The 16,930-nt window shown below is 30.6% G+C and overlaps 1 protein-coding gene across 1 annotated transcript in view; it reads left to right on the forward strand.

Annotated features, from left to right (window-relative positions):
- Window positions 1–16,930, forward strand: part of LOC117182725 (protein Skeletor, isoforms B/C) — a 116,297-nt gene that overhangs the window by 80,307 nt on the left and 19,060 nt on the right. The window contains exon 4 of the mRNA XM_033375830.1: window positions 16,634–16,872. Within this exon, the coding sequence (XP_033231721.1) occupies window positions 16,634–16,872 (239 nt within the window). The remainder of the gene's footprint in view (window positions 1–16,633; window positions 16,873–16,930) is intronic.

Below are 16,930 nucleotides of genomic sequence, written 5' to 3' on the forward strand. Positions count from 1 at the left end.
TGAAAGAGGGAGCTCTTCTTAATATTTTAACACCAAAATCATGTCGATACACCTTACCGACTGCGAGTAAAGCCACCCACGCTTTAACTTGACAGACTGTACTTAAAGTCCAACGAACAGAGAAGGCTGTCTGTACAGGAGATCCTTTTTAAGCTCGCGTTTCAAGAACCAATTGCTTGCCCGTGCAGGGAAAACGGAATCAGATTTTATAGGGTTAGTAAAACCGAATACAGCACTGCATTAAAGATGCGAATTCCACTTGGTAAAAGTAGCACTCTTTTCGATAAATCAATTTCTCTCAAGTATTTTTTCATTAAATATTCGTATTTCACTTTATTGAATCAATGCATAAATTTATAATTATAACCTTTCTTCTTTGTGCTGCCGTAAACAGAAATTGAATCGTCATCCAAGAGAATTGAATTTATATAAAAAATTCTACATACCAACACCCTACTCGCATTTATTTAAATTTAAGTTTTTTATTATTAAATGTTGCTCCACAAAATTCGGCCCTAGAATAATCTTAGGAAATTCAGTTTCTTAGTACCCTTTTTATAATATTTTCCTCCTTTTCCCTTGTTTCCCTTATATTTCACCCTATGATATCCATATTTGAGAATTTTGTCCAATTTTCTCTGTTTTTTAAGCTGTGATTAACATCTCAAGAACTATAAGAAACTCACGGGTATTATTAAAGATAGCTTTGCTTTTATAACATTTTTTATAAATAAAATTTTATTTTCCTGCCTAAAAAGTTCCTAAAATTTTACAATCATTGTTTTTCATTGCCTGATTGGCTTTTCCTAACTTGAACTTGTTTGAAATCTTAAATTATTAATTGTGGAAATTAAATACACAAATAATCCCTCTCCGCACAAAAAATCATAGAACCTTATGCGGATTGAGAAACATTTGTGCTTTTCAATACTGTTTCACGTTTAAATTAAAACTTTCAAATTGTCTAATAAATTATTGAAGATATTAAAAATGATTGATTCTAGTGCTTCGCACTGAAAATTAGTATTTTTGAAAAAGAATTTTAATATTTGATCAGAAAGTTTCGAAAATACTTAAAATTTATAAAATGAAATTACGTTAAGTCTTTTCTGTTATTTGAAGAGTTAACTTGATTGACAGTGATGATTTCTATTTTCACAGATTGTGGAATGATATCTACATTGATTGCCGATAACGATCGCTGATGATAACGCAGGTTCCTTTAAAGAATCATTATATTTAAAAATTCATAATTATCAAACAATTTCAGCTTACGATAGCGTTCTATACAAAAAACTGGCATTTTAGGACAAAAATCATTCGAGATCTCACAAGATTTTTACTTTTTGAACAGTTTCTGGTTATATTAACATTTTTCAAAACAATTCGGTTATTTTATACAAAAATAATTCGATTCTGAAAAACGTTTTGGTGTGTCTCACCTAGAACTAGTATTTAAAAATATCATTAGATATAAATCCAATCATTTTTTTAAACAATTAAATTTACAAGCTTGAACAATTTCGGATTGTGATAGTGTGTTTTTCGTAGGGAATTAAAATTTGTATTTTAAATCTAAATTTGCTATTTTCAAACAGAAAATATCATACTTTTAACAAAATTTGTCATTTTTGTCAATTTTGATGGGTATTAGTATTTGTAGTAAAAAATTGTTAGATTACAAAAAAGATTTATGATTTTTATACAATTTTTGGTTGAGTTTGCGGTTTTAACCGAAAATATCGATATAGTATTCGAAGATAATTTACAATTATGAACATTTAAACGTTATTTTCACGTTTGTCACCGGGAATCATTTATTTTAAAGAAAAATCAAATTTATGTTATATTAGTGTTTTCCCGCGTGAATCAGTATTTTTAATGACAAATTATTGAATTTAAAAAAATATGACAAATTCTTGGACAAATGTAGGTTACATCCGCATTTTTCAATGGAAGCAAGAAGAAATTTTAAAGAAGATTTACAGTTTTGAACAGTTTTATGCTATGATAACATTTTTTAGCGGAAGTCGATCGTTTTAAACAAAAATATTTGGTTTAAGAAAATATTTACAATCTTAAACATTTTTTTGTTACTTTCTGTTTGTGTTTTTCATCTAACATTTCTATTGTTGATCAAAAATCGTTAGGTTTCAAAGAATATGTACAGTATATGAACAGTAATAGGATATAATACGTTAACGTTTTTCAGTAGACTTCTGCGTTATTTTAAACAAAAATCATTTCGCTTCTGAAACTTAAAATTTTCATGAGATAAAACAAATAATCCCTCGCATTTGTAGTTTAACAAAATTTGTGGTTTCTTATAAATGTATTGCATTAATTTTTGTTCATTGCCTTGGTATTTGAAAAAAGTCCCATTTTTTTAACAAAAACGCCCCTAGTTTCCGTACAGTTAAACACTAATGAATCACTGCGATGCCTGAAATGTATGCAAGTTAGTTTGATCATTATTATTTTTAATACTCTACGCGCACTTAAAATATATTATTTTAAATCATACACGATTAAACTTATGCCGTAAAATTCTACATATACTAGGTAATGTTTGTACTAGTTAAAAATAATAAAAATTAAATGTAAAAAATGTAAAATAGTGAAAATAGCATTATTATTATTTCAAATGGAACTAATGAAAATGATTAAAGCGACTTTCGCACAGAATTCAGGTTAAAATTAAACCGTTTAGAGTTCATTTAAGCCTGAACAAGAATAAACACATATAGAAGTTTTCTGTACAGAGTTTATTTAAATATAAAAATTGAATAAAAAATAACTTTAACGTTAGAAAACCCTTAGAAAAAAATTGAATTCAAACAGCAAGATAAGAGAAGAGCGTGATTTGCCTAGGAGCGAAAATAAAAAATAATTGGAATGGTCGTAGATGAGGATTTAATAATGGACTATAAAGGTACTATGGAGAAGGGAATAAGGGCGATGGTATATCGTATATTGAAGCTCAACGACGCTCGATGTCTCAATTTCCGAAACGATGCTCGTCTAGCGACGGGGGTCTGACCCCTGCCCTGCTCACAATCAAGAGGGGTGATAGTAGTGATAACGGGGCAAAATAATAATATAGCTTCTCGGACCACAACGGATTTTGCCGGTGATACATGGTGCGAAAGCACAAGCTATTCCCTGCCTGCTTATCCGGTCCTGGCACCCACGATTGTTTCTCGATCGTATCTCTACCTCTCCAGTTTGTTAGGGGATTTATTTGATTGAATAATAACGGCAGTCCGTTCTGCCAATCTACCTCCTATATATCCACCCACTGTGAAACAAATAAATCGACCAAGAAAAACGTAATTCGCCTACTGAGGTTAATAATAATAACATTAACAAGAAGGAGTGGTCAATCATTAAAAAATGTATGCTCATTTGGAATTGAAAACTTTGGCACTTATGCGATTTTCAGGTTCCAAAATTTAATATATTATTTAAGTGTATTAATTGAATCATTTAACTTTGATTTTTATTTAAAATATGTTAAAAATAAATCTAAAATAATTATTTTTGTAGAATGATATAGCAAGGGCGTAAGGACTGTGATCCCGTGTGTTAGGTGGGGTCCCGTGTGCCAGATGGGGTCCCGTGGTTTAGGAGGAATCCTGAGGGTCTGGTTAGGTCCAGAGAGATAAGTAGAATCCTGTAAGTTAGATTGAGTTATTGTCGGTTATGTGGGCTTGCATGTCAAGTCTATAATTATCGCTGTTCATTCATGAGTGATCTTTCTTTCATTTGTTATTTACTCAACGAGCTCAGATCGAAAGTTGGCATTTCTCTTAAGCATACAAATTAAATGTCAATATATATCCGTAGGTTAGGTGGGGTTTCAAAGGACAGGTGGGATCCCGTGGGATATGTTAAGTTCCGTGGTTAGCTAGAGCCCTGTGGTTTTTATTGGGTCCCATGGCTTAAATGGGGTTAGTGTTGTATGTTGAGCCGATCATTCTCACGACTCATTCGTGATCGATCTTCCTACTTTTGTTATTTCCCGATCGAACTCGGTTCGAAAGTTGACATCCCTCGCAAGCATCCAAATTTTCTGCAAATATAACCTGTGCACGGTAAGAAGGGGGGATATGTTGAATATAGGGGGATATGTGGAATCCGGATGGATAAAGAGGATCCCACTGTATAAAGTGGGTCCCAAAGGATAAATTAGGTCCCAAGGGATATATGGAGCCCTTTAGTTTAGGTTAAGTCTCGTGGGTTAGGTGGGGTTAGTGATGCATGTCGAACCGATAATTCTTGCTGCTCATTCGTGATCGATCGTTCCGTCTTTTGTAAAGTCCTGATCGAACTCAGTTCGAAAATTGGCATTTCGCTTGAGTCTACAAATTAACTGTCAATATAATCGGTAGGTTAGGCAAGGTTTCGAGGGACAGGTGGGGTCATGTGGGATGGAGTTAGTCCCGATTTATAGGTGGAGCTCCGTGAGGTAGTTTCAATAAAGTAGGATATGTAGAGTCCCAAATAATAAGTGGGATCCCATTGTATAAAGTGGGTCCCAAAGTGTATAGATTAGGTCCCGAGGAATAGGTGGAGCTTTGTGATTTAGATTGGGCCTCATGGGTTAGGTGGGATTAATGATGCATGTCTAGCCAATAATTCTCTCTGCTTGTTCGTGATCAATCATTCCTTAGCTCTCTCGATTCGGATTTTGGATTCACTCGCGATCATCCTAACCCGTGGGTTAGGTGGGATCTAACGGGACAAGTGGCGTCCCGTGTGATAGATTGGATCCTGTGGAATAAGATTCGTCCCGAAGGATGATGGGGTCCCGCATGATAGGGGAGGGGGATCCTGAGAGATTATAGGGCCCCATGGGATAAGCTGGTCACCGGAATAGGTAAGGTCTCCAGAGATAAAGGGGGCCTCGTGCCTGTACAATAAGTATTAGATCTAAAAAAAGGCATCGCTCTATCTCTAACAGCATAAAATTATGGCCTTCTGAAAATGACCTTTATTTATGGAATTTATTTACTCATATATTTAATAAATAAAATTTCGCGTTTTCCAAAATAACTCATTTTTGGCACTAAATAAATTAAGGACGACTTAATTTTAAGCAAATCAGGAAAAATAAATACTTTAGCGCTTATAAAATCAAAATTATAGCCTTCTGAAAATTACTCCTTTCATGGGATTTTCTTGATTATATTTTTTCATATTTCTCGTTTCTGGAAGACGAAATATGAAAAATGTGTCCTTTTTAACAGGCTATTATTTCGAAGCTATTAGAGAAAGAGCAATGTTTTTTAGTGTAGCTAAGTTCTATAGTTATTTCCTGAAAACAAAGTCTCTTTTTCTACCTATTTGTTTTCATTCCAATTTTTTTTGTTGCAAGTATCTATTAAATTTATTCATATCAAACCAATATAATCATTTTAACGATTTTCTTCAATGATTATCACACTGAATATTATAATAATGATAGAAAATATCTGTTTTATATTCTATTTTTATATAATTTTTTTCGCTATTTCTTTATACATTTAAATATTTATTTTATTCTTATTTATTTACTTGAATGCTTACTTGAAATGTTCAATTAAATGAAGAAAAATGAAAATTTCGTATAACAAACGTTCCTTTGATTAAAAGTGATAAAGATTGAAACCCCGAATTTTTCCACATAAAAAACTGGTTCAAATTGAATATTTTCTCTTGATTTAAGTAAATTTAATGCAGTATTCACTAAGAACTCTGAAATCAATTTTGTTGCAGATAATTTGCAGATGGTGTTCCATCTTGCTTGTGGTTGGGGTACAAAACTCGTCGATGGCTTTTGTCGTAAAACTGTAAAATTAATTGTCAGTAGGTGACGTTTCGTACCCCAAGTCCCAGGGAAACGATACCTAGTGAAGTGGTACCGTTCACACTACCAAGAATATTTTTTGTTGCAGGTATATGGTACCCTGAAATTAGCGTTAGATTCACACTTTGTTTTTACTGCACGGAGAAAACGATATCCCATAAATTGTGATTTATACCGTAATTCCTGCTCTATATATCGCAATTATCCATCATAATAGCGTAAAATCGTGATATCGTACATTGCAAGATTTTGCATTATATTATTATATTATATTATATATACGAGGGTTTTAGTAGTGTCCAAGCGATGTTAGTACATTATAATATCGTACAAAGCACCGGAACCTGCTTCGACATTATCATATTACGTTTTATTTCAATATAGAGGCTTTGTGATATCATTGTACGATATCTTTCTTTTTCTCCGTATGTGGAGAAAGTAGTATGAATTCAAACAAAATTTCAGAGGGTTTAGTTTCCCCTTCTCGATTTTAATCCAAAATTCACATTTTTTCTTTGATTTTTTTACGTCTTTTTATGTGAAGCTTATAATACAAGGTAAAAAAACTTGACGGTGTTGTAGAAGCCGTAATGTTACATTTGGTAGACAATCAGCTTTACGTGTTGGTCTGTGACATAGAGATGGGTATATGACAAAGTGTCCAAAAACTTTTAAAAAGTATCGAGCCAATAATTCCTCCCTGAAGGCATCGTATCCAAATCTCTTTTTGAGAAGATTATGAAATGTCGAAAAATGTAAGGAGCAGGTTTATACAAAACGAAGACTCCTTCTCCAGAAGAGAAATCCTATATTATCTACTTGTAGTGAACCTAATACCAATATTGTATATGGTACCTCTATGCATGGATGAGCAAACTTGAATGAAGGGATGATACAAAAGAGCGAGAAAGCAAAATAAAAGAGAGAAGTACATATAATAGCCTACGATCTGAATCTAAATCCAAGCTTACGAGATAAACAGACTAACAGACTATTAGGGGCCGTCGCACCCATGAAAGTTCCGTACCAGAAAAATCTGTAACGACCAGATCAAAGGTATCGAATTGACGAAGGGCTCCGCGACGTCACCGCATCCAGGATTATAAACTAGGATAATCAAAATTCGCCCGGTAGGCAAGTGATAGCTATAAAGCTTTTTATCGATTCCAGAACGAGAATTCGGTAGATTTTATTACGTGATTTACCCTTCTAAATATATATAGCTCATTCTGTACCAAAGAAGAAGAATAAAAAGATTCAAATACAAATTTTTTGAGATTTTTTTTTAGAGATTATAGTATTTTAGATATTTGTTTGCATTATAAATTGAATAACGTGTTTTATGTCAATTGAAGCTTGACTAATAATTATATAGATTAGGTAGCTATTGGTTTAAAAATTAATATTGCCGATAGGAGTTTTTAACATTTTGGCAATGCATTAAAAATGCACAACAATCAACATGCAAGTGAGAATTTACATGCATTTCTTGTCGTTTTATTTAAAATAATATGAATTGAACATTTGATAAAGGAGCTTTTTTATTTTAAGTACTTGTAGATTATTTTTAATAAAAATAATGAGGCAGGGAGATTTTTTCCCCTAAAAATACAATGTTTGGATTTTTCTCGTTAACAATGCAAGATATCGCAAAAGAGAAACAAATATTATCTGTTGAAGTTTTTTGAAATTAAAAACTTGTATGTTAATATTTTTGATGCCTTTCGTTGTTATCAAGAATAATGCAACAATTAGATTTTATAAAAAAAAAATCTCCTGGCCACAAAACTTGTTTAGCCCACATAAAACTCATAGGGTGTCTGGTTGTTTTCTTTTCTTTTTTAAATAATTGACCAAAAGCATAATAGAGAGAGAAATAGTTTTACCGGAAAATGCATTTATTTAGCATTGAATACGTGAAAAAATTACTTTCCTCGTTCTACAAATGAAAATTCCTAAGTCTGAGATAGATTTTTAAAAGCAAGGTTAATAAAGTAAAAATTCTGTTACTTTTTAAAAGTATAATTGAATAATAATTCCTCCAAAAAACTTTTGAATTTATTCTCTTAAACACTTACATTTCATTGCAAATCTATAAAAGCGAGTACATTTCCATGTTAAATCTTTCAAATTTAATCATTTTGAATTTTAAATGTTCAAAATTAAACTATTCCAAAGAAGCATTCAAAATACCATAATTTTCTATTATAAAAATTTAAAATTAAGAACTATTCGATTGCAAGCATTCCGAATTAATGAACCTTCAATTGTAAGTCATACAAATTAAAGAATTTTACACTGCAATACGTCAGAATTAAACAATTTTCAATTGTAAATCTTAAAAATTAAAGAATTTTAGATTTTTCAATTGTACATTTAAAAATTAAACTATTTGAAAAAATTTATACATCTCTTAAATACTTGTCAAAATTTAAGAATCTGGATTACATCTTTGAAACTGAATAAATTTTAATTTTAAATATTCAAAATAAATATCATCAGATTCTTAATTTACGCATTAAATCAGCCATTTTGAATTTAGAAATTCTATTATTACATATATTAGAATTGAACGATTCCAAAAACTATTTTCATATCATTGAGACCATTTTCAAATTCTTAGTTCATTATATAGGATTAAGTAACTTAGATTTGGAAATTATGTTATCAAATGTGGATTCTGCCACTCCAAAAACCTTAAAATACTAATTTTTATGGAAATCGTCACATTATTGCAGATTTTGAAAAATGACCGTTGACTTTTTCAAAAGATTGTTCTAAAAAAACCTGAAAAATATATTTTTAGAATCAGAAACTTTAAAAATGACTTATTGTAGCACCAGTAAATAGTTTTAATCTAAAAAAGACCTATTTCAACATTCTTTTGCATAAAAACTAGTTCCTGTCAATAGAAACCTTAATATGACTAGTATGCGAACAAAACATGATAAATCTACTTGAGCTAATTTCTCAATATTAACAGATATATTGTAGCTTGAAATCCATTCATAAAAATAAAATTTAAAATGGACTATTACAATTTGTAGGGCTCTTAAGAAAATGTAATAATAATAATAATAATACTTTTACGAAGTTATGGACAAAATGAAAATGGACTTATGCACTTTTAATTCAGCATATTTTTTCTGCATATTTCATTGACTATTCATGTTCTTATGATATTAATTTACAAATTCTTGTACATGTGGAATAAAAATGTAATTTTATACATGATTCTTATATTATCAATTTTAAAATAGAATTTTTAATTTTCGTAAACTTGTATATTATAAGAGAAATATTCAAAAGTATCTATAAATAATAAAAAGTGTTAACATGTTGAAGAAGATTGAACTATTTACGTACCGTCAAACTGGGTAATTTCAAACACGTGGGGTGTCCGAATTTACCCCACATTAGGCTAATTTACCCTACTAAAATTTCCCATGTGACGTTATAATCTAGAAGAAAATTTTTTACGCCAAATTAAGTTTCAAAATCAAACTGATGACATTCCAAACATAGGTACAAAAACAAGCATTATCTCAATTTTGTTAAAAAATGTATTTCATATCTCTTGTTTCCTTACTCTTCATAATAGGAAATCATCCATGCGGGAATTGGAGGATGAATATACAAATAACATTTTCCATCTCCGGACGTGGATTCGCTCACCTTAAAATATCCGAGCTTTGCGCAGTTTGCCTGCCACCCACAATTTCAAAAAGTGGGCGATTTTAATGAAATTCCAAATCTCAAAGGTCATAACCTCAGCAATAATTTGTGCATTATGGCTGATTTGAAGCAGGCGCTCCTCGCCCGTCGACAAGGGTATGATTGACGAGCCCTTAAATGAAATAGGATTAATGTCTATGCAAATTTCGCAGTCCTATCGTCGGTGGGCATGCTGACAATTATTATCATGGATGGAGTAATTAGTGCTCAGACACGTAGTATCATATACTGCAGAAGGACTTCAGGGATTCCTCCTCTCTATGTAGTATATATACCTATAAGAGGAATGAGAAAATAATGCGGAGGATGCTATTGAAACTTTTCAAAGGGAGAGATGCGAGACAATCTATATATTTCCAAGACTTTTTATTGACTCGGATTTCAGTCCTGTTTGCACCCTAGAGAATTAAATAGAAAAGTTTTTCGGTTTCATCTTAAGAAGTTATTGTAAATTCAGATTAAGGAAGTTATCGGTGATTTTACAATTAAATTAAAAGTTTAGAGACTGTATAATAAGGTTTGGAATAAAAAGTACTGGAAAAAGTTTTATTTTATTTTATTTTTTGTTATTTTTACACTTCCGATGGAATTTTTGTCTCAAAGTAGTACTACTGAAACAGGACTTACCCGAGTAAAAATTCTTGGAGTTGGTTTTGACTTGAATTGCCCTCAATTGAGACAAGAATTTGAATAGTTCGACTTCAGCATATTTCATTTTTGAGACGGAGCCAGACTTCAACTTATGTCTTGGAGACAAGTTTCTATGTCTTCAAAACATACATTTATGTCTTGACTCGAATTTTTAGGACTCGAAGTCGAGCAGTTTATAACTTCGAGTGTATACCTGCCCTAACAAAAAGAGTCTTTTGTCTATCATAAAAGCTAATCTTTGTTAATGAATAAACAATTTTGTATATTTGTATATCACATATATTCAATCCATTCATTTACGTATTTTCATTTATATTATACTTGTTTGACGAAGGTACCGAAAATATTGTTTGTCTTTGCGTATTACTGACGGCTGAGGAGATCCATATAGAAAATTACAATACTGAACCGTAAATAATTGAACGCTTTTTATCCACCAGTTTTAATCTCATTTCTGAGTTGAAAAAGGTTTGTCTTGAGACAATTTTTCTCCGTCTTGGGATTAACCATGCTAAGGCCATAAAAGTAAGATATTATCTTACGACTTCTCTCAGTTTTGAGACAGGCAGGCAGACATCGGTGCCTTGGAAACGAACTCAAGACACCAACAAGTCGAAGTCTGGTCAAAGCATTTTTACTCGGGAAAGTACAAAATAAGTTCAAAATGTATCCTCTTTTATCAAAACTTTTTCAGGACTAAAGTTCCGAAAAAGACCTACTTAATATTGTTTTAATGCTTAAAACTTCTGGATAATTTTTAGGATAAAAGTACTAGGAAATTTATATTTTATTTTTACAATTTCTTATGGGTTATATGTTGTCTCAATGTTAAAAGTCCTGATTTATTCTTGGGACAAAAGTACTAGAAAAGTTCCATTTTTTTCAGACTGCTAAAATATGACTTACGTATCAAGAATGTTAGAAATATGTTTCCTTTACTTTTATTTTGAAAATTGTACAAGTCCTGAAATATGTTTGCGACAAAAACACCTGCGAAATCCCACTTAATTTTTTCGGGTGGGACTTTTTTTGATCAAAAGTACCAGAAAAATCTTATTTAATTTTTGGTTTGAAAATTACAAGTCCTTAAAAATAATACTAATACAAAATCTAAGATAATCAAGTGGGACATTTAGAACATTTTTGATACTTTAGTCCCATTTCAGCAGGACATTGGGTAATAAGTCCCATCAGCACTTATGAAAATTTGAAGAAAATGAAATAGAACTTTTTGATTACCTTGTTCACTTTCCGAATTTTGTATTACAAATAATTCCGTATTTCAGCGTTATGTTCAAAATTCGTCAGAGAAATCATCAAAATAAAAAACATCAATGAAAAATTTCGGAGGACTTTAATCTACTCTTATGGGTTCCCAAAGAAAGACCCCATAAGTTAAAAAAATTTATTTTACGTTTTGAAAGGTTTTTTCATAAATAATCATTAAACGGTCATTTAAGAATGCCGAGTCATCTGTTTGTTAATTTTCAATTGTTGAAACATCTTTAATTTATTAAAAATTTATTTTCTCAGGTAAGTCGGGAAATGAACTTTAAATTTGTTTGAACGTTTACAGGTATTCTTAGAAAAGAAGTTAATAATTAAAAATATTAAAGTCTGTCGAAAATTTGGTAAAATAAAATGTTTTTCCTGCTATTCTTAGGCAAACTCTACCCATGAACAAGCACATATTATTTAAATAATTGTAAAATAATTAAAACAAATAATTTTATTGTTATGAATGATTAAAATACTCATGTCGTCTAGAAAATACGTTCATTTCGCGACTAACCTGAAAAAAATTTTAAACAAATTAAAATTGTTTAAAGAAATGCAAATTAGTTTAAAATGACTGGATAATTTGACGCTATTAATTAATGGTTATTTATGAAAAAACTTCTGAAAAGCGTTATTAAACTGCAATATTACGTAAAATTTAAATTTCTCACTTAGGGGTTTTTTTGGGGATCCATACGAGTCATTTAAAGTCATTATCCCTTAAAATTTATGACTAATTCTCATTCTCTGATGAATTCTAAACAACATGCTGAAATGCGGAATTATTAGTAACATATTGTCGCATTCAAAAATTAGATTTAGAAAAGGCTGACTTCTTCCCGTGTTAAATCTATGGCAAAATTCATGGTCTTTGCGCGACCCTTAAATATGAACTGATTTTGCTGAAATTTGAAGGACATTTTTTGTGAAAAAAAAAAATAGGAAGGGGTTGAGAGCAGAGAATTTCTTTTGAAAATTCCAGCAACTATATAAATAACAAACACCCTAGTCTCATACCCAGTACTTTATTGGGATTTGAGCCGGGGTCCCAATGGAATCCCAATAGGACTCTTCTTTTTACTCGGGGTGTCCTCAAAAACCAAATACTTTTTATTTTGATCATGCACCCCCTAAAATGGTATTATTTAATGAAAAAGTGCGTATTTTTGTGTCATTAAGAAAAGAACATTTAGACCACAATTTTTGGTCCTAAATCATCCTAAAATTATACATATTATTAACTAATGTTAATTTCCCTAAAAATCTCAATTGTTTGGTAGAAAATACAACTGTTGGTACGAGAGTCTGAAAAAATGACCCTATAAGACCAAAAATACTATCTGTAATCGTGAAAAACTATCCTGTATAGAGGTTCAATTTTAAAATATATTTTTTACTTTCCTATATACCATTTTTAACTTTTTACCATTTTTTTAATTTCCTATATACAGTAAAGAGCTGAAATACCCAAAGAATTGCGTTTAAAACTTTCCAAATACACAATTTTGATATTCTAACTCTTATAAAGGGTAGCTTTTTACGCTCAGGGGTAGTATTTTTGATCTAACTGGGTTACATTTGTTTGTCTACGTCTCTTACTTTCAGTTGTATTTCCTGTAAAACACTTATTATTTTTACGGAAATTAACTTCCATTAATAGTTATAATCATAATGGGACTGTTAAGGTTTATATTTCTCTCTTATAAATGTCTCCACGAGATTTTCGTTTCACTCTCTAACTTTTTGAAAAGTGTTCGGTTGTGAAAGAAAAATTCTCATATTTTAATAAAAGTACCGCAATTGACATACGGAATTTAAAGTTTCTTTTCAAATTTGAAAGAAGTTTAAAATTAAAAAGTGTGAATTAGGCTTACTTTTATATACAATTTTATTATAAATACTCTAATAAGCTGTGAAGTTTTGCCGTTTCTGTTCTATACTTCTTTTAATTTCTCATTTTCAGAACAAAAAAGTGATTATTTATACTATATACCCAATTTCGAATATTGCAATTAAATGTTTTGCAAATATTTAAATATTCGATTATTTTTACATTATATTTTTCAGTCTCTCAATTCCAAAGAATTCTCATTTAAATTGTTCAAGTTGAAAATGTAATTCGTAAATTTGAAGCTTCAAGTTTGATATTTCGAAATTATTCACTGCAGAACGCCTCTCCTTAAAATTTCCAAATTTATTATAAATTTGGTCATTTCCTTGATGGAAATGCATTTCACAACAAAATAAAATCACTTACATTAAAATTATGTGAAAATTGTCATTTTTGTTCAAATTTGCAGTTACAATAGAGCGCCAATATAAGATCGACTGATTTAGTCCTTCCTAGAACTACCGGCTTATGCAGTTTCTCAGCACACAAGCAGTGTCAACAATGCGTTGCCACCAGTTTCTTTAGAATGTTCGCGTTTCCACAGACTGATTTAATCGCAAGGCCAGTGCGAGGCAACCCCCGAAGCTGTTCTTATATTGACGCTCTTGTGTACTTGTAAAACTGGTTAAAATTGCGTCAAATAATTATCAAAAACTTATAGTTTTTGGTGCATTTTTTCTGCTAAAAAAAAACTTAGATAATTACAAAATAAATCTAATAATAAATCATTTGTATTATTATATTGTATTTATTATTACTATATTGCATTCCATTCTTACTTCATTGTGAAAATACATTTTTAATAACTGTTGATATTTCACTTTTCGACTCGGAATTAAATTGTTTAAATTGGTTCAATCCCACATGAAAAAGAAGTATTGATAATTAATTATTGGATGTAATACTTTTTTCGCGAATAAGCATTAGAATTCCAATACTTTTTGCGAAAAAAGTGCTGGTTCCTATACTTGCAAATACTTCTTTTTCATAAGGGATTGTTTTCAAAGCTTCCAAAATTAAAAACGCCCTTAAATTTTAAATAAGAGAAACATCTTTATTTTTTAATTTGTGAACTTGAATCTTGCATTGTATGAAATTTTTCTGTTTATTTATAAGTTTTGGACTTTTTTATAACAACGTGTGTAATGTTAGAGATAAAAAAATCTTAGATTTTAAACTGGAGGAATTGGTGCAGCTTTTTGCAGGACACCATAAGGTCCATACTTCCTGAGACCTTTGATGGCACTTTGAATAAACGACTTTGGTACAAAATGACTCCCCCAAGCGGTATGTCAAATCCGGAATTTCGCAAGAAAGAGAAATGATTGATTGACTTTTCGATTCGCTCCTCGAACAGGAGAATAAGTAATACGGTGCTAGGGGACAAAAATTAGAGATCCTCGATTTTGATGGAGTAACTTTTGATTATAATTTGTGTTCAGGAGACTACCTCTTCATAATTCTAAAAGACACCTTTGTACTTTATCGAGTGGGAAGTTTGTTAAAATTTTAATAGCAAGCTTTTTAAGAATTTCATTCTAAAACAATTTTTTTGTTCATAATAATTTAATTAAATTTTGAGGTAACCCTCATGAAAAAGTATTATAGGAAATTTACTATTGGCATTAATATTTGGAAAAGTATAGGTGAGAATATTGGATTAATCATTAGTGCCTAAGGGTCATTCAAAAACTACGTCACACTTCCAGGGGAGGCAGAAGGTTTTGTGACATTTTGTAAATATGAATCTGAATGATGTTTTTAAATGCCTGAAAAAATGAAAATTAGTGATTTGTTAGCTTATAATGCATCTATTTTGGTTCAAAATTCACCTAATTGGTTGACGATTAAACTATTTTATTGAAAATTCATATTTCTTGGTTAAAAATTCAATAACTTGGTTGACAATTCAACTGCTTTGTTAAAAATTCGTTTTATTGGTTCAGGATTAAACTATTTTTCTATTTATTGTTTTTTTGTTTGAAAATTATTTTTAACTGAAAATTTAACTATGCGTTTGATTTTTGGTTGAAAGTTTATGTATCTTATTGTAAATTCGTCTTTTTGCAGAAAATTAATCTTCTTGATTGAAAATTGAATTACTTGGTTAAAAGTTAAACGGGTTTCATCAAAATTCATTTTAAGTTTTGAAAATCTCTCTGGTTGAAAATTTTAATATTTTGTTGAAAATATGTTTTTTTCTTCAAAGACCATTTTTTGAATTGCAAATTCAATTATTCCATTTCTGGCTGAAACTTGATCGTTTAAGTTTAATTTCAACTATTTGATTGAAAATGAACTTTTTTGTAGAAAATTCATATTTTCTTGTTGCAAATTAAACTAATTTGTAGAAAAATCGCCTCTCTGGGTTAAACATTTAACGGCTTTGTTGAAAATTCGTCTTTTGGAGTGCAGATTCTATATTATTTTGATATAAAATTCAACGATTTAGTTCAGATTAATTTTTTGGATGAAAATTGATCGTTTTTAGTTTGAGATTAACTTTATTTTTTTTAATTCTTATTTTCGTTTTGCAAATTCTGCTTTTTATTTTAAATTAAAAATTTTCAGTTGATATATCTATATCAACAATTACCTTTTTCGTTTAACTCCATCTTTTTTAGAATTCGATAAATTCGACTTAGATAAATCCCTCTGGATGGGAACTTCTTCTTTTTTGATAGAAAAGTTTTTGGTTGGAAATATATCTATATAGGTTGAAAATTCAACTGCTTGGCACAAAATTCAACTGTTTTGTTGTATTTTTTGTTTCAAAGTGCAAATACTTTATGTGAATATTTTATTGAATATAAATAGGACACCAATTTATTAATTTTATTTACTAGAATTTATTCCCCTATTATGTCCCTACTTTTGTGTAAAATCACCCTATTTTCCCTGTTTCTAGAGCATTTTGGCCTGTGAAGTCTGTGTTATGTTTTATGTTTTATTTTAATAATTTATTCAATTAAATCGTGTAACTAAAATTTTGACTTTAAAGGGATGGAAAAAGCATTGTACGTATTACGTCATCCTGGGGGATTGAAGCTTTGTGTGATAATGTGTGACGAAGAATTGAAGAATCAGATAAAGTTTTCCAAATAGCGAGACTAGTTTGTTAACAACCCTTATGATTTTACCCATACTTTTCCCTACAATCGTAAAAATAATATTAGTAACTCCCTATACGGACTTTCAATATTAAAAATCGATATTTTTTTGTTTTTCAGGTGAACTTTGGAGAAATCTTCTTTCCGCCTGAACTCGAAGTACCAAAGCCAAGAATTTTGCCAGAATTTTCGAGATTAGCTCATGGTCTGCGGAGTGGCAACATCAGTATTCTAGACAGCAAAACCTTCTACATACCAAACCTCCATTATGACGGCGCCGGTCCAGACGCATATTTCTGGGTTGGAAACGGCTCTGAACCAAATCACCTCGGATTTAAAGTACCCAATGAAATGGGCAGGTGAGATTTTTTTTTTAATATTGCTCTCACAAAGCTTACTACATTGATCAATTCAGTC

This window comes from Belonocnema kinseyi, chromosome 2 (assembly GCF_010883055.1).
Source record: "Belonocnema kinseyi isolate 2016_QV_RU_SX_M_011 chromosome 2, B_treatae_v1, whole genome shotgun sequence".
NCBI classification, from domain to species: Eukaryota; Metazoa; Arthropoda; class Insecta; order Hymenoptera; family Cynipidae; genus Belonocnema; species Belonocnema kinseyi.